Source organism: Nycticebus coucang, chromosome 14, assembly GCF_027406575.1.
Source record: "Nycticebus coucang isolate mNycCou1 chromosome 14, mNycCou1.pri, whole genome shotgun sequence".
Lineage (NCBI taxonomy): Eukaryota > Metazoa > Chordata > Mammalia > Primates > Lorisidae > Nycticebus > Nycticebus coucang.
The window spans coordinates 6,385,405-6,402,928 of NC_069793.1; the positions used below are offsets into that span (position 1 = coordinate 6,385,405).

The window sequence follows — 17,524 nt, forward strand, 5'->3', positions numbered from 1 at the left end:
CATGTTTGACATCTGTAATTACAAGAGGTACTCGGCATGACTTGTATATTTCTTACTGGTATATAGAGGATTAACCATCATACTTACTACAACAGCCACCAATATCATAACTCACCTGAGGAATTAGTGAGAACAAGACATTCTCCTGGCAAGCCTGGAAATCTCTTGTGACTTGGAAGGCAAGCCACCCAGTAACTCAGTAATCCTGGAGGAGCAAAGTTCAGTCCTGTAGTAGTAAGCCTGATGTTAAACATTAAGCATTTTATGACAGTTCCTTGAAGGATTAGTGGAGAAAAATTGCATGTAGTATTTTTGGAGATCATTTCCTTACCACCCTTGAAGATCATTTCCTTGAGTACATACTCTGTTGGCACCTGTGACATCATTTCCCTGCCTGTCTTTGCTTAGTAATCTTTCCACCCATTATGTATCGTCTCAATTAAAGGACTCTGCAAGAAGTGCTCGGGGCTCTCCTGCACCTGTGGTCAGCCTCACCTCTCGCAGCGTGTCCTGTCAATCCGTGTCTCCTGTGATCATTTTTGTGGTCGTGACACTGATATATATCAAGTATCACAATTTTAATAAGTTTTTTTCCTTTCTTAAAATGTATGTACATTTTTTTGGCATCCTCTGTATTTAGTTCTTAGGGAAAGAAATATTTTAGGTGTGCCACAGAGAGGTTTTATTTTCTTTTAAAGTCTTGGTTTAAAAAATAATTATTAAGGTACACTAATATCCTTCATTGTTAGATTGATGGACATTTTGATGTTCTTTTGTTATTTTAGGCCCGTGCTGTCTTGGAAAGAGAGTTTAATAACCTTTTGGTCATGGGGACTGACAGAAAGTTTGATGAAGTAAGTTTTTGACCTAATATTCTTTACATTCGTGTTCATTATAAGCTGTTTTTTTTTTTTTTAAACGGCTTTAATTAAAACTTAATGCAAGTTCAAGGTACCTGCAGAAATCACCAGGAATGAATCAGTCAATTCGATGAGGTTTTCAGATACAGGAAAGAGCTGGAGGAGAGGCTGGGGCGGTGGAGACCTGTCTTCTTCACTTGTGTATTGCCCACCCCTGTGTGTCTCCATTCAGAAATGGGGGGCGCCCAGGCCTTCCCACACCGTGGCTAGTAGAGGATGTCAGGGATGTGATCTGTGCTTCAAAGGCACAGACAAAAAGGTCTGCGCCTAGGCCAGGAATAGTTGCTGCATTTCTCCGCAGTTCGGCCCAGTGTCCCATAATAAGCTGTTTTATTACACCTGGGACTACCATGTAGCTGGGCAGTCTTCTAAATGTGGAGTAATTTTTAGCTTTGCTCTTACTGAGTTATTAGCAAATCAGTGAGCAAGAAAGTATTTCCAGGCTATGTTGGGTGCTGGCACTGTTATTGCAGCACCGTGGGGGGCTGAGGCAGGAGGATCACTTGACCCTAGGAGTTCAAGGTCGCAGTGAGCTGCGAGTGTGCCACTGTACTCCAGCCTAGGACAGAATGAGACCCTATCTCTGGTGGGGGCAGGACAGGGCAGTGGGGAGAACTAATACCTTAAATAAGACATTTGTTTCCATTTTTGTGATTTAATTTTTCATACTCCTCAGAACATTGGTTGCAGCCTGGGCATGAAGTCTATAAGTGGTGTTTTAGATACCACTGGATGTCCTGCCCCAATCCAGAACTTTTTGCTCTCATGGCAGCATGTTCCAGAAGTATTAAAAAACACCAAATGTTGGCTGGGCATGGTGACTCAAACCTGTAATTGTAGCACTTGGTAAGCTGAGGCAGGAGGATTTCTTGAGGCCAGGAGTTTAAGACAAACCTGGGCGATAGTGAAACCGCAAAAAATAAAAAAAATATGTCTACAAAAAATAGAAAAATTAGCTGCGCATGGAGGTGGGTGCCTGTAGTCCTAGCTACTGAGGAGGCTGAAGCAAGAGTATCAGTTGAACCCAAGAGTTTGGGGTTGTGAGCTATCATGGTGCCACTTTACCCTAGCCTGGGCAACAGAGCCAGACCCTGTCTCCAAAAAAAAAAAAAAAAAAAAAAAGGACACAAAATGTTAATTTCCCCTTATACAAAACCTGACTGATTATGTCCACACTGTTGTTACTGTCTTCATTGGACATCAAGAAACTTGAGTTTGAGAAGGGCATCTCTAAAGATGAAACCCTTTTTGTCCATATCCTGGCATAGGACAGAAGTATTTACAGGTTCAGAACTATTTCATAAGATGAAAAAAAAGGTATTACATAGCAAGAGAGTGATTCCTGCAAGATAGGAAGTGAAAAGTGATAACAGAATGAACGCACCCCCGGGTGGCCCGGGATGTCCAGATGTATGCCCCTGAGGCCCAGGAGGAGTCAGCACGCCTCCCTTCAGGCTGAAGTTCCAATTTGGGCAGTAAATTGTATGGTCATCAAGAAGGGTTTAAAGGCGTGATCAAGAATACATTCATGAGTTCAGCAGACATTTTAAAGGACAGTTAACTTTAGATCTCTGTCCTTTATTTTTATTTTTGTAAAGAGGCAGGGTCTCACTACATGGCCCAGGGTGGACTCACACTCCTGGGATCAAGCAGTCCTGTCACCTCAGCTTCCTAAGTAGCAGGGACCTCAGGTATGCACCATTACCACTTGGCATTCATTTTTATTTAAATGAATCTTATTTTCTTTTCTTTAATTTACCCAGGATGATGATAAAAGCTTTAGGAGAGCACCTTCTTGGAGAAAAAAATTTAGACCAAAGGACATCCGTGGCTTAGCTGCTGGGTCAGCAGAGACTCTCCCTGCAAACTTCCGGGTGACTTCATCTATGTCTTCACCCTCTATGCAGCCAAAGAAGATGCAGATGGACGGTAAGTGGTGAGCTGTGCTGACGGCCACTTTGGCTGAGAACATTAATAATTACCAAGAATGACCTATGTAATGTGTTACAAGGCAATTGAGTATGATTGCATGCCCAGATATAAATGTTTTACAATAAATTCTAACATTTGTTTATAAAAATTTAACAATAATAATAGAATTTTTAAAAAATTATTGTCTGGTTAAGTCTTAGCATATTCATCCAACTAATACAGCTCAGTACGTCTGTGTTCTCAGCGTATGAGGTTGACATCCACCCATGTAAACACTGGGCCTGACAGGTCGGGCTGGACAGTTCTAGATACAACCCCAGGACTGCTCTTCACACTGTAAAAATGACAGTAAATTTTAAGTACATGATTTCCAACTTATGTGAGTTCAGCTTTTCCTATCTTTCTTTTCATCCTCTGTTTTTTTTTTTTTATGTAATTACACTTGCATTCTATTAAAGACGGGCTGGGGAAATAGGTTCGCCTTGGGGAGGTCACCAGTGAGGTAGGATCAGCTCTTTGGAGTACACCATCAAGACAGCATCAGAGGTGCTTTGGATTTCCCCTTTGACAGCCACTTTTTTTTGGTGGGGGGGGGGGCGGGTGGACAAAGTCTCATTCTGTCACCTAGAATAGAGCGCTGTGTCTTCAGTGAATCTCCTGCCTCACCCTCCCAAGTAGCTGGGACTACAGGTGCCCACCACAACACCTGGCTAATTTTTCTATTTTTAGTAGACACAAAGTCTCAACTTTTGCTTGGGCTGATCTTGAACTCCTGAGTTGAAGCGATCCTCTCCCTTCAGCCTCCCAGGGTGCTAGTATTACAGGTGTGAGCCACTGTGCCCAGCTGCCTTTTTTTTTAAAGGTTAGAGTCTGGCTCTGTTAGATGGGCTAGAGCACAGTGGTGTCATCATAGCTCACTGCAACCTCAAACTCCTGCCTCACTTCCCAAGTAGTTGAGACTACAGCTGTGTATCATCATGTCCAACTGATTTTACTATTTTTTGTAGAGATGCGGGTCTTGCTCTTGCTCAGGCTGATAGCCCCTTTGATTTGAGGATGCAGCTGGTTAAGAGCTGACCGTGGTTTCCGGATGGCTTTCTCAGCTCTGACCTCAAACTCATCTGATGAAAGGCAGTACACAGCCTCAGTTTCCCCCACTGTAAAATGGTTATCACAATCATATTTTCCTCATAAAGCAGGAAGAATTCTGGGTGCTGCCTCAGGGTTGGCTGTCTGGGCATTTTGGCAGCCCCCATATTACACATGTAGACTGTTTATTCTCACTTCTGACGCAGATGGGGAGAGTTGAATGGAAGCAAGTTTAAGGACTGTATTGATGGGATTTTTGCACTTTGTTTCCATAATAGGCTTGCTTTCTCTCGCTTATGTAAAAATCAAGAGAAAAGTACATTTATATAAAACCTTAATTAAGCTAGACATTTGGTGAAAATGGATTACATGGTGGTATTTTTAATAAAAAGCTGTATTTTTTTTAACCAGAGGTTAGTAATGTACTTAAGAAGTGAATTTAGAATGTCTTTTAATAAACAGTAATTTTTGAAAAATTAGCTTTTTTCTTCTGAGGAACATGAAGATAATAATTCTTATGAATTTTAACCATAACTTGGCTTCCAACTTAATCTCTGCCAGTTCATTGGGCAGTCCAGATGAGTGCTTTCTTGGTTTTTTTATAGCTTCAATTTCAGCTTTCATCGTTATAAGTTACAGTTCCCCTGTTAAATATTAATGGCAATATTAAGATAGTTTAGATAGATTAAAAACAAACCTAGGAAAATAGTATATGAAATGTGTTATACAGAAGACTTTTTATAAGGCACAAACTACATAAAATAGATTATTGGCTTTTTAAATAAGAGAATGCAAGATAAATTCTAGCAGATAGCCTGGCTGTTGGAAGGGCCTGTAAAGATTCAGCAGTGGCCCCAGGAAACAAAATTCTTCATGTTTTCTGGAACCATGGCAAGATGTTGATAGATCAATATTCCTGGTGTCTTGTGGGAAAACAAAAACCTCGTAACTGGGTGCAGCAAATGTCTGCTGTAGATGTATGAAAGTTCCCTGCCCACTTTGTGAGTGGGAATCAGGTTTCCCTGTGGCATTGCAGTGTGTTTCTTGAACAGGAAGCACAATGTCCGTAGTCTCCATTATTTCTTATAGAAATCCAGGCTTCAGTTCTCCTAGATCAGCCATCTTCACCCCACTGCCTTCCAGGCCCTAGCCCTACAGCCAGCCTTTCCATCCATCTCTGCCCTGGGCACCATTCAGTCCCTTCCCTCGGTCCATGCTTGGAGACACAGTCCTCAAAGCCTAGCTGGTCCGTGGACATAGAGTTTAAGGAGAAACAAAGTGATTGCTAAGTCACTGTCTATCTGTCACTGATGCAGATAGATATTTTGAAGTTTTTATACCATTTGGTGCTCCGTTGCTATTTCAGAATTATCTTCCAGTGACTCCCCTTGGGAGTTAGGGATGCCCACCACTGGTAACACTTTGGTTCTCTCTCTCCGGCTTCGTCCTGCCCCTCTAGCAGCCTCCCCTCAGGTCCCTCAGTAGGTGTGAGATGTGTGTGTGTTCTTGTGACACTGTGAGACTAACTGCACGCTGTGTTTGCACGCCTCCTCTCGTGGCTGTCAAAACAGGCAATGTGTCAGGAACACAGAGGTTGGATTCTGCTACAGTCAGGACTTACTCCTGCTGAAGCCTCCTGTTGGTGAGTAGAATGTTAATTCATGGAGATTGTTCAGAGGTACAGGTGACAGGAAGCACGAAGCTGTGATGTCAAACTAAACTTCAGTTAATTTGGGAATTTTAAAACTATAGACACACACGCTCTCTGCATCTGTTAAGATGATTAGGGTGCTATAGTTGCTCATGAAGAGGTTAGTGTGTCCTTGTTTTTAAGGAAAAAAAGTATTTTTACATTTTCTTTTTCCTTAAACCCGAAAATGCTGGCCCATTTTAAGTGCCATGAGGGGGTGGGCAGGAGAGCAGAGCATGTGATAGACGGAGCCCAGCTTCGCTCTTAGCTGACTGCCCAGGAGTCAGGAGCACAGAGGCTGGCTGAGGTGGCTCAGGAAGGCCCAGATGGATGGATGGCTTGAGCTCACAAGTTCAAGACCCCGTCTCTACTAAAAATAGAAAAACTAGCCAAGTGTGGCAGGTGCCTGTCATCCCAGCTGCTTGGGAAGCTGAGACAAGAGGATCACTTGAACCCAAGTTTGAGGTTGCAGTGAGCTCTGAATTCCCAGCACTACCCAGAGCGACAGAAGGAGATTCTTCTGTCTCCTTGGGTGACATCTGTGCCACTTCGACATTGTTGTGTATGGTCATACAGTTCCTTGCTCACATTGTTATATTTATATGTTCTTGAATGAAACAAGCCCCAGAGTTTTGTGGTTAATCATGCATTGAGTTTTATAAGGCTATATGATCATGTGACACTTAACAGCCTTTCCATTTGGAGAGATTGATTTTTTGTTTGTTTGTTTGTTTGTTTTAAAGACAGTGTCTCTGTCACCCAGGCTAGAGTGTAGTGGTGCCATCATAGCTCATTGTAACCTTGAATTCTTGGGTTCAAGTGATCCTCCTGCCTCAGCCTCCCAAGTAGCTTAAACTACAGACACCTACCACCAGCCCTGGCTTTTAAAAAATGTATTTGTTGTCCACGCTGTATCTTGATACATTGCCCAGTCTGCTCTTGAATTCCTGGCCTCAAGCAATCCTATCTCTGCTCCCAAAGTGCTGAGGTTACAGGTGTGAGCCACATTGCCTGCCTGGAGAGATTGGTTCCTGGGTGGCCATCACAGGCTCTAGGTCAGTGGTTCTTAACCTGTGGGTCGTGACCCACAGGAACTGTATTAAAGGGTTGCGGCATTAGGAAGGTTGAGAAACACTGCTGAGAGCCTGCCCAGTCTCTGCCTGCTTTGGAGCCTCTGTTCACCCTGCAGGGGCCTGGCCAGCCTTGCCCTCCTCTCTCACCGCTCTGACCCCTGCGGTGGACTCTGTCTACTCCACTGGGTTTTAAGGCTGTGCAGTCCTCATGCTCTGTCTAGTGAGCCTCAGAGCAACCCAAACGCAGATGGGGGTAAAGGGACAGGCCAATGTGGGTGGATGGTCCGCCCCGCACCTGAGGGTCTGGTTCTTCCCCTCTGGCTTGTATTAAGAATGGCTTTTTTTTTTATTTTCCAGTTTACCCACACTACTTCTACAGATGATTATGCAGCATTCAAATCCAACAAAGACTACATTTTAGAATTCAGTGGAATCCTTAATCTGTTAATAATTGTTATATGGACCTTGAGATATTTTATTACAGAGTTTTTAATTAGTGAAAAATTCATGGATACCATAGAGAAAATATTTTAGAATTTGTTTCTTATATTTATGTAAACTTATGAATCTTCATTTATATAGCTACTTACTTTTTCATGTATATCCAGGCTATAAATATCCTTTCAAATCAATTCATGTTCTTATATCTAATTTTAGTCTTTCAAATGAATGTACTGTAATGCTTGTATGTATAAATGCTATGAATAAATATAGGGCTTTTGTAAATTATGCATTTATTGTAATTATCATTGTTTAATTTTTTAATGATAAACCATGACAAAAGATTTTACTACGTTTATAAAATTATCATGTCACAATGTGCATTATCCTTTACAAATGCAGCCTAGCTCTACAACAATCGTTTTGAAATAAGCATACTTAATTTTAAGCAATTACTGTTGTATTTTAATAACTGACCTTAACTATACATTTTCTAGCAAGAAATACTTTTTTCCTGCAGTGTGAACAGATTTAAAATATCTGGTATTAAATATCAGTTTCTAATAAAATTTGGACTGAAAGGATTATGAGAACACTATGAAATATTAGCATTGGTTAACTCTTTCCTAGCCTAGTCTCTGGACTTGGGTAGCTTGTCTTCAGTGACTGACCAGAAGCTGTGAGCTGGGAGCAGTTTTCTCAGTGGGAAGAAAAGGACTCCGGGTAACCTGGGAAGCAGCCCCAGCTGCCGGAACCTTCTTCCTGGCTCTGCGCCTTGTATGCAGGGTGGAAAGGCACCTGTACTACTCTTGGGGGACCAATCACCAGCACTGTGCTCTCAACTCACAGATGTTGGTGCACAGAGCAGATGGAGGCAGGAGACCCTGAAAACAGTGTCGAAAACAGTGTCGTGCAACTCTAATAAAGGCCTTATTGTTCTTACGTAAATCATCTTTTTACATTTGTTTGTAAACATGTTTAAAAAATGGACCTAGTCGTACATTTTTAGATTTTGATGATAGCCATTTTGGATTGTATAAATAGCAAATGTAACTTTTTAAGGGGCATATTAAAAAGCCAGCAAGAAATGGGTCAGATCATGGTGCGTTATTTATTATGCAGCAGGTACAGAGACATCTGTCTTTCTACATTTGGTCTCTGCTTTTAATTGTACAATTCATTGTTACTGTTCTGTTTTTCTATTAATCTTTTGTGAACTTTCTGATTATGTAACAAAGTATGTACAGTCTACTTTTGAACTATTTTTACCACAGTATTATTTATTACTTTCTTTAAATAAAGCACTGAAGCGCCTCCCACTGCCAATAAAGAATATTGAGAATAAGCTGGGATCATACTGACAGCCGGCCGCAGCTGCTCTATCTCGTGTTCTCTCTAGGCTGATTCACTGAAGTCACCATATGGGAATCATATTCTAGAAATCAATTGATAGGTTAAAGAAGCTGGAAGATGAAGCGCAGGTTCAGGGTGTCGTCCAAGGGAGACCAGGTTAGTCCTGCCCGCTGCTCTGGAGCCCTGTATCTCATCAGTACCCGAGGGGAGCACTTCAGATGAGTGTGTGGGCCACGTGCACAGTCCTGGGTGGGGTTGGCCTCAGGCAGCCCTTGAGGTAGGTCTCTGATGAGCTGAGAGGGTGGCCTTTGCAGTGGCACCATCGTAGCTGACTGCGATGTTGAATCCCCCACTCCATGAATCCTCCCACATAGCTGGGACTACACACATGCCACCACATCTGGCTGAATACTATGTTTTTGTAGAGACAGGGTCTTGTTATGTTCCCCAGGCCAGTCTCAAACTCTTGGCCTCATGTGACCCACGTGCCTCAGCCTTCCCTGGGATTACAGGTTTGATGGCCCCGGACATCTTCTGAGGGCCATAACTGAACCCACTACCCTCTTCAGTGTTTCTCTGAAGGAGGGGACCCAGCCTGTCCAGGAGATAGATGAATGGGTAAAACAGATCACTGTCCCAAAGGCACCCACCAACTGTGGGAACAGACTCATAAGATTACACAAAGGGCAACATGAGTAGAGGGGCAGGAGCTGTCAACAGCCTGGCCATGACACCCAGGGAGCAAGGCTCTGTGCTTGGGTGTGAGAGGAAGAAGGAATGTTCCAGACCCATTCAAAGTGACATCACGGGGTGGGGCAGAGGAACATAGAAACAAGCAGAACAGGGACACTTGGTTCTGGAACAGGTCATCTCAAACTTGAGTGTGTATCACCTACCAAGTAGACAGGACGGGACTTGCTGTATTAAAGCAACTCAGCATCACGTACGGGGGGCTTGCTCTGCACCGTTAGAGGCTAGAGAGACATAGCTTCTAACAGAGATAAGAATTATTTCAGCCTTCTGGTAACAAGGAATCATTTCTAATCCTGTGCATGGGAGTGGGAGCGGTGCTTTGGGGAGATGGCATCCCCAGACATGGAGCCCTGACAGTCTCATGTTCACTCAGCATACTTACTGTCTGCTGTGAGTGATGCACACATGCTCTTCCCAGATGGGGTATCTTGAGGAGAAACTGGACAGCGGCTAACTCTTCCCACCTGTGCTCTCCTGCAGCCATCCTTGTGGTGTGACTTTCTGAATAGGTTAATTGGTCTTGCCAATCACCTTCAGAGGAAGCAGACAATACCATCCTCCACTCTTCATAAGGATAGGTGACACCTACACTGTCTCACACTGCACAGTTCTCATCTCATAAAATGAAATAAAAGCAATGTAACTTAGGAACAGTAGTAATACAAAACCTATAGTGCTGAAGAGATTTTACTCATCAATTCTCCAGCACCCTATTCTTTAATTTTCAGTTTTAACCGAAGTCCATGCCCATCATTTAAGGTAAAAACAAAACAAAACGCCAGCATTCCGGTGGCCTTCCTCTCCGGTTTTGGCTATTTCTCCTATTCTCTTTCTTCCTGTAAGAAGAAAATCAAAATCTCAGGGCCCCCAACGCCCATCTCCTTATGCAAAAGGGAAGGAAAAGGCCTTAGGCATCTGAAGAGCCAGCCCACAGACCGTTCATTAAGGAAATTCCTTGTTGACCTCGCCTTAAGCAAGGACATGCAAACTGTACCTACCTCTGGCACTTAACACTGTTGGATTCCATACTAGTAATGAATCACAAGTTTATGTTTACATAGATAGGACAGGGTCAGACATCCTTTCACCTGCGCAGGACCTCAATGTAGGTGAGGCCTCCTTCACTCACTAGTCCTCTTCAAACCCTTATCTTAAGTAAATTATAGGTATCAGGTGTCACAAGAATGTCACCGTTTGGTCCATGCTGTACTGTTGCAGGAAGATGAGGCCCAACGGAGTGAAAGAGTACCCAAACACCATGTTTATAAGAGGAAGGGCTTTATTCACCAGCTGGGAGCTTACTGCCTAGAATTCCAATAGCAGTGCTGCCCGACAGGCTTGATCTTTCCGTTTTTATCTCCAGTCAAAAAGTTCCAACCCATAGATACCTTTTTCATTGGCCAGTTGAATGAAGTGGGAGGTGCTGTTCCAGCCCCCACAGAACTACAGGATTTCACAGAAGTGGAAATTTCCAAGTTTCAGGAAGTTAAGTCTACAAATTCCCAAGAGCTGAGTACCTTGGAGAGGACCCTGTAGGTGTATCCTTGTGGTCTCCTTGAAAAGCCTTGTTCTCCTGGACATCACCCTTCTTGGGTGTCCTCTCTCAATACCCTCCTAAATGGTCTTGTCTGATGTCCTGAAACGAAGCAGGGTAAGGCCTGGTTAGTATTTGGAAGGGCGAACTGACCAGGAATGTGGGGTGCTAAAAGCTTTTTTAAAATACTAAAGAAAGTGTAACAATTTGCCTTGCCAGTGGGCCCCTGCCTTTTTCTTCTCTGTGGCTTTAACGGTGATGCTTCCAAATTCCCCCTCAGGAAAACAGCCACAGTTCTGTGGTTCTCGTTTTTTTTTTTTCCTGGGCCCATCCTCGATTTCGGCTTATTAACCTCGATTGATTGAGGGCTTTGCCTTCATCACTTGCTTGGGTGGATACCCCTAGCACGTGCTCAGTGGTCTCCTGACCCAGCCGTTGGTTTCAGGCCCTGTCTACTGGCTTTTCTTTGTGTCTGTCGAGCATGTGTGTGTGGTTTTGAGATGAGGACTTGTTACCAAACAGCAAGGGGGTTTCAGCCTACATCTAGTTGCTTGCCTACAAAAATCCAGTTATTGGGACAAGGAGAATTGCCAAGGAAGAAAGGAATTTTAATGTGAGTGATGTCCACCAGGAGAAATAGTCCCAAACCCATCTCCCAGCCAACAAGGATCCTGGGCTTTTTAAGAAGGGGCCACATGCACTGGGGCAAGTCACAGCATGGGATAGGAATTCTCATAACCCTGACAAGAGTGCAGCCATTTTAGAAAAACCAGCAACCCCCGACCCAGACTCCTGGAGTGCCTCAAGGCCAGAATTCCTGGAATCACCCTACCTCTAATCCTGACTGCACTAGAGAAGAGCCCCGGGTGGTATTCAGGGCCCACAGCCTCATTCCAGCTATACTGATGAGACTAATAAAAGCCTTTTGCAATGTGGGAGCTGAGCTGACTCTGGGTCAGTCTCCTTTCTGCTTTTCCCTCCATTATGTCTTTCCTTATTCCCGGACTGGCCTCTTCTCCTTTCTTGTGGGCCCTCACCCAGGTTCTCTGTCAGAACCTCTTATATAGGGTGTGGTGATTCTTGGAACCAGGAATCTTGCTCAGGAGGTTTTAGAATCTCAACTCCTTTGTCTTATAAAAATTCACCGTTTCCGGGAAACAAGTAATTAGCTAAGGGAGGAGATTATTATTATTTTTCTTGCAGCCGTCATTGTTGTTTGGCGGGCCTGGGCTGGATTCGAACCTGCCAGCTCAGGTGTATGTGGCTGGCGCCTTAGCCGTTTGAGCCACAGGCACGGAGCCAGGGAGGAGATTATTAAGAAGTATAGCAGTCACTGCAATTTGTTCATAGAACTGATTACAGTGTCATTCTGTTGCCCAGAATGGAGTGATCAGACCTCACTGCATCCTTGAACCCGTGGGCTCAAGCCATCCTCTTGCGTCAGCCTCGGAGTTGCTGGACTGCCGAAGCAACACTACCACATGCTGCCAGCTGATGAGAATTTTAGCAACTGGAACCTCCCTCCCCCTCTCCCAATCTGAACAGAAGTAAACCAAAGTTATTAGTGTAAACTAAAATACAATCTTAGGTTCCTCAGTTGACTGAATGAACACCCTCTTAGTCAAGGGGAGCCAAGAAAACCTTACTTAAAGCTAAGTTGCCAGCCAAGATAGGTCAGATACATCTCCCTTTTGTAGTTATTTTTTGTACAACAAACAGATACTAAATCATTAGCAGGCTTCAGGTCATGCAAGACAAAGGCCCTGCAGCCCCTGGGTTTACCGGACCCAACACTTGAGTGTTGGCTGTTTTTGAGTAGTCCATCTCATAGCTCCCTAGAGGTATAAGTTAACCTCCCCGAAAACAGGGACTGATCTATAGAAATGCAAATTTCTGTGTGCAGTGTAGTGTCCAGGGATAGACTATTTTTTGCCAATTAATTTTAGTATTCCTTTGATATCTTTGAACCATTTCTAACAGTGTGCTGGTTTATTCCTTAATAAATAGAATCTTCAACCTGTCTTACATGTGTGTGAAAAATACAATTTTACCTTTAAAAAGAATTATCCTTGACACCCAACATTTCCTTCACCCACCCCCAATCCATCTTCAAATCTGACCACTTTATGAATGTCTCTGCTTTCTACCCACGTCTCCAGCTTACCTGCCACCATCAGTTTGCCTAAATTGGCTGTATCAGGCTCTACCTGGCCCTCTTCCCAGCCATTCTCCGGACAGCGGCCAGAGCGATCTTCTTACCATTCAATCTTCACGATGTCTCTGATCTGCTAGACTTCCTCCAAGGACTTCTCCTTTCTTTTAGAATAAAGACCAAGGTCGTCGTAGCAGTGCTAGTTTGACCTCAAGCCTCCGAGAGCTTCCTTCAGGTCCTGCCCCAGGGCTTCTGCACATGCTGTTTTCTCTACTTGAACAATTCTTCCCTTCCTATCTTGTTTACTCCTCCTTGGCCTTCACGTCAGGGTGAACTGCCGGAGCATCCTCTAATGGGTTCAAGTCCTACCTTCTCCCAGGCGTAATGTCATGGCACCTTTGGTTTCCGCATAGCACTTATCTCGGCTTCTCTAGGCGGTTGAATGCTCTTCCACCTTCTCATGGAAGAGCCCTGAGGACAAGCCCAGTGCGTCCTGCTGTCCCACTTTCTGGACATGTTTGTGGCCTCCTCTCGATGGACTGCGAACAACTGATGAGACGGATGTACCTGGGACGGCGGGCTGGAGGGTGGAAGGAGCGGATGAAGAAGAGGCCCGAGGGTCCCAGACGACTGGCCGGCACAGCCAGGTCCTCAGGGCTGGAGGCACGCGGCATCGTGACCTGACGAGCAGCATTTTCCCTGTGTCACCACCGGGCAGAGCCACAACCCTCCAGTCCCACCCGGTCCGGTCCGCACCTCCGCACGCTCCTTCCCGCAGCCCGGCCGCGGGGCGGGGCCTCGCGCGATCCGGATGCGGCCCCGCCCCCAGCCCGCGGAACCGGAAGTGGGTCCTGGCGCCGGGGCTGGCGGCGCAGAGGGAGCCGGGCCGAGCGGGGCCGAGCGGGGCCGAGAGACGCCGTGAGGCGGTGAGCGAGCGCGGCCCCGCGGGCGGGAGGCGCCGCGGCCCTGAAACGGGAAGGAAGCGGCGGCCGCAGCGGTCTCGCCGCTCTTCCGCTTGCGGTTTCGGGGGAGCGCGGGCGAGGCTTCCCCGGCCCGAGGCGCGAGCGAGGGCGGGGATCGCAGGAGGTGGGGGCGCGGCCCGAGGGACGCGAGGCGCGGGGCCGGCGGGGCCGGAGGAAGGCCCGCGGGGTCGGTAGGGGAGGCGTCCAGGTTTTGAAGGGAGATGCCTCGGCCGGGAGGGTTCGAGGGGTCGGGGAGAAGCCGGAGGAAGAAGGGGGCCGCGGTCCCAGGGGAAGGGCGTAGACCTTAGGGGTTGAGGGTCTGAGGGCTGAGGGGCAAGGCCTGGGGGTCCAGGGCGATCCCAGGACAGGATGGGGGCCCGAGGGGGAGGGGCGCTGGGCCTTAGGAATTGGGAGGTGGCAATGGAGGGACGGTGGGGGGAGGGTATGGGGACTCCAAGGGCCTCCGCGAGGGACGGTGGGGGCAGCTGGGGGACCTGTCCCGCACCTTAGAGAGGGTTTTGCAGTCAGCAATCAGGTCAGTGGAAATGCGGCGACACAACACCCGCAGCTCGTCGTGAGGCTCTAAATTTGGAACCGTCCTTCCTTACGAGCGTTTGAAATCACCAGTAAGGTGCTTTGGGTTTCTGGTTCTTAAATTTTGATCGCCTGGCTACTCGAACGGAGGCCTGATGTCCATGCTGGCGGGTCTCCGGTGAGAGTGGACAGGGCTTCCTCCCACTGGAATCTGTAGACGTGTCAGGCCACTTGGGGAGGAATTCCGTTTTTTTTGCTGAACACAGCCCTTGCAGCGCAAGTGAGCGCTCCCGGGAATCATGTGCCAGACTGTGCCCACGCTGCTTTTGGGCTCTGTTTTTCCTTGGCTGGACAGTGCTTGGTCAGGGGCTTCACCCTCTAGGTCCTTACCCTGTGGTTCAGACTGTGGCCCAGTGGAGCCTGGGATTGGGAGTGGCTGCCTGCCCCTTCCTCCCTTCCGTGTTTGACGGTGTGGGTGAGTCACTGGCTGCAGCACATTGAGTCAATTCTCCCTCTCTAGTTAGAGGTGTACTTGCCAGATATTAAGACCTAACAGAATAAAGAACTGGAAAGGCAGAGTGGTTTTTGATACTGGGTTCCTCAATATTGGAAGTCTGCCTTCTGCTAAAGCTGGCTTTTTAAAAATACATTTTTAGAAAGTGACAGGGTCTTGCTATGTTGCCCAGTCTGGAGTCACTACAGCCATAAACTCGAGGGCATAAGTAATCCACCTCAGCCTCCAGAGTAGCTTGGGAGTACAGGCACTGCCACCTTGCTTGCTAAAGCTGATTTTAAGTGTAGCATTTTGATGGACTTGTCTTTAAAACACTTTTAACACATTTAAACTTGTTGTGAATGTAAAGTGATTCAGACCTTTGGTCCCTGCCACATGGTAGCTGCTCAGAAAATGTGTTGTTGAATGTCTAAGTCAGTTGCACATGTGGGTCGTAGTAGTTACTGTCCCATGCTGCAGTATGCCATGTCCTTAGGCAGCCAGGAGCAGGGGACTGCCTGTGTCCATCATTAACTTTGTCTATCACTGCTGTGCAAGCAAGCCCACTCCCCTCTGCTCAAGCACTGCTTGGAGTAACCCTGAGTAAAACCACTCAGGGTGAGGATGGGAGGGGTTTCCCTTGGAGCAAGTGTGGTGTGGGGCCTAAGCTTATCTGTTTTGATTACTTAAAAGCCTTTTGGTTGTTTTTGGTTTTCTGTTATTATGGAAAGGTGATTCTTGGGTGGGTGGTTCTATCTCATCATTTTTAGAATATTTCTTCAATAGAGGAGTTTTTCACTCTTTTTTTGGAGATAGAGATCTAGAGTGCTGTAGCATCATTGTTGTTCACAGCAACCTCAAACTTTCTGGGTTCAAATGATCCTCTGGCCCTGGCCTCCCCAGTAGCTGGGACTATAGGCAGCCGCCACCACACCTGGCTAATTTTTCTATTTTTAGTAGAGATGGGGTCTTGTTCTTGCTCAGGCTGGTCTCAAACTTCTGAGCTCAAGGGATCCTCCTGCCTTGGCCTTCCGAGAGTGTTAGGATTACAGGCCTGAGCCACTGCGCCTAGCCCAGGCATTATCTTTTTTGATCATTAATCTTTAATGATTTTTTGTATCATCATAATTGAGATACAATTCTCATACCCGTACAATGTACCAGTTTAATGTGTACAATTTAGGGGGTTTTAGTATGTTCACAGAGATGTGTAACCACATAATTTCAGAATACTTTAATCACCTCAAAAAGAAACCCTATATCCTTTAGCCATCACCTCTGATTCTCCTCCCTCTGCCAGCCTTCCCCACCATAATTTCAGAATACTTTAATCACCTCAAAAAGAAACCCTATATCCTTTAGCCATCACCTCCGATTGCCCTCCCTCTGCCAGCCCTCCAGCCCTGGGCAACAGCTAATGTACTGTAGACTTGCCAGCTCTGGGTGTCTCATATGCATGGCACTGTGTAATACGCACACCTCTGTCAGCTGGTGGACACTTAGGTTTTCTCTGACTCCTGGCTATTATGGGCAGTGCTATTTTGAACATTGATGTACAGGTTTTTGTGTGACTTATGTTTTCATTGCTCTTGAGCATGTACCTAGGAATGGGATGGTGGAGTCGTACTTGGGGAACTGCCAAACTTTTCTATTTTCATTTCCACTGGCAATGTATGTAGGTCCCAGTTTCTCTACATCCTCACCCCTCTTGTCTTTGTCTGATTTTAGCCAGTCTGATGGGTGCGAAGTAGTTTTACATTGTGGTTTGATTTGTGTTTCCTGAATGGTTAGTGACATTGAACATCTTTTCACGAGCTTATTAGCCATTTTTATATCTTTGGAGAAATGATCCTTCACCCATTTTTAATTTTTTTTTTTTCCCGTTCTTCCTTTAGTGATTCTCTTGCCCTTTGCCTCCCGAGTAGCTGCCGAGCTCAGGCAATCTACCCGCCTTGGCCTCCCACAGCGCTGGGACTACAGGCGTGAGCCACAACGCCTGGCCCTTCACCCATTTTTTTTTTTAGAGACAGAGTCTCACTTTATCACCCTTGGTAGAGTGCTGTGACGTCACAAGATTCACAGCAACCTCCAGCTCCTGGGCTTAGGCGATTCTCTTGCTTTAGCCTCCTGAGCAGCTGGGACCACAGGCGCCCCACAATGCCCAGCTATTTTTTTGTTGCGGTTTGGCCGGGGCTGGGTTTGAACCCGCCACCCTTGGTATATGGGGCTGGCGCCCTACTCACTGAGCCACATTGTCTCACACTGATGCAATGTACCAATCTGTACAATTCAGGGGGGGTTTAGTATGTTCACAGAGATGTGTAGACACCATAATTTCGGAATAATTTAATCACCTCAAAAAGAAACCCTGTATCCTTTAGCCATCACCTCTAATTCTTGTTTAGTTGTAAGAATTCTTCCTATATTCTGGACATATGATTTGAAAATAGTTTTCTTTCATTCAGTGGATCATCTTTTCACCTTTTGGTGTTCTTTGAAACAAAGTTTTTGATTTTGTCCAATTTATCTATTCTTTTCCTCCTCTTGTTTTGTTTTTGGTATCACATCTAAGTAACTATTGCCAAATTGAAAAGTCAA

The 17,524-nt window shown here is 45.7% G+C and overlaps 2 protein-coding genes and 1 long non-coding RNA gene across 15 annotated transcripts in view; 2 read left to right on the plus strand and 1 right to left on the minus strand.

Annotated features, from left to right (window-relative positions):
- PPFIA1 (PTPRF interacting protein alpha 1) overlaps positions 1–8,471 on the plus strand; it is a 99,413-nt gene extending 90,942 nt beyond the window's left edge. For 5 of the 7 annotated variants that reach the window (XM_053562969.1, XM_053562966.1, XM_053562972.1 and 2 more), the window contains 4 exons: positions 786–854; positions 2,684–2,849; positions 5,513–5,583; positions 7,062–7,139. In XM_053562969.1, the coding sequence (XP_053418944.1) occupies positions 786–854; positions 2,684–2,849; positions 5,513–5,571 (294 nt within the window). In that variant the 3' untranslated portion in view covers positions 5,572–5,583; positions 7,062–7,139. Of the gene's footprint in view, positions 1–785; positions 855–2,683; positions 2,850–5,512; positions 5,584–7,061 lie in introns of all 7 variants that reach the window. The other 2 variants (XM_053562970.1, XM_053562971.1) reach the window with 1 other exon arrangement.
- A 144-nt stretch (positions 8,472–8,615) lies between these two features.
- LOC128566063 (uncharacterized) lies at positions 8,616–13,747 on the minus strand. The gene is made up of 3 exons (XR_008374371.1): positions 12,950–13,747; positions 10,250–10,887; positions 8,616–10,087 (listed from the first exon to the last, which is right to left on the minus strand). It is a non-coding gene; the product is annotated as an uncharacterized LOC128566063 (long non-coding RNA).
- Positions 13,748–13,804: 57 nt separating this feature from the next.
- The window catches only part of CTTN (cortactin), a 33,761-nt gene continuing 30,041 nt past the window's right edge, over positions 13,805–17,524 (plus strand). For 3 of the 7 annotated variants that reach the window (XM_053562973.1, XM_053562980.1, XM_053562981.1), the window contains exon 1: positions 13,871–14,023. The gene's annotated coding sequence lies outside the window, so the exon portion shown is untranslated. The other 4 variants (XM_053562975.1, XM_053562978.1, XM_053562979.1 and 1 more) reach the window with 4 other exon arrangements.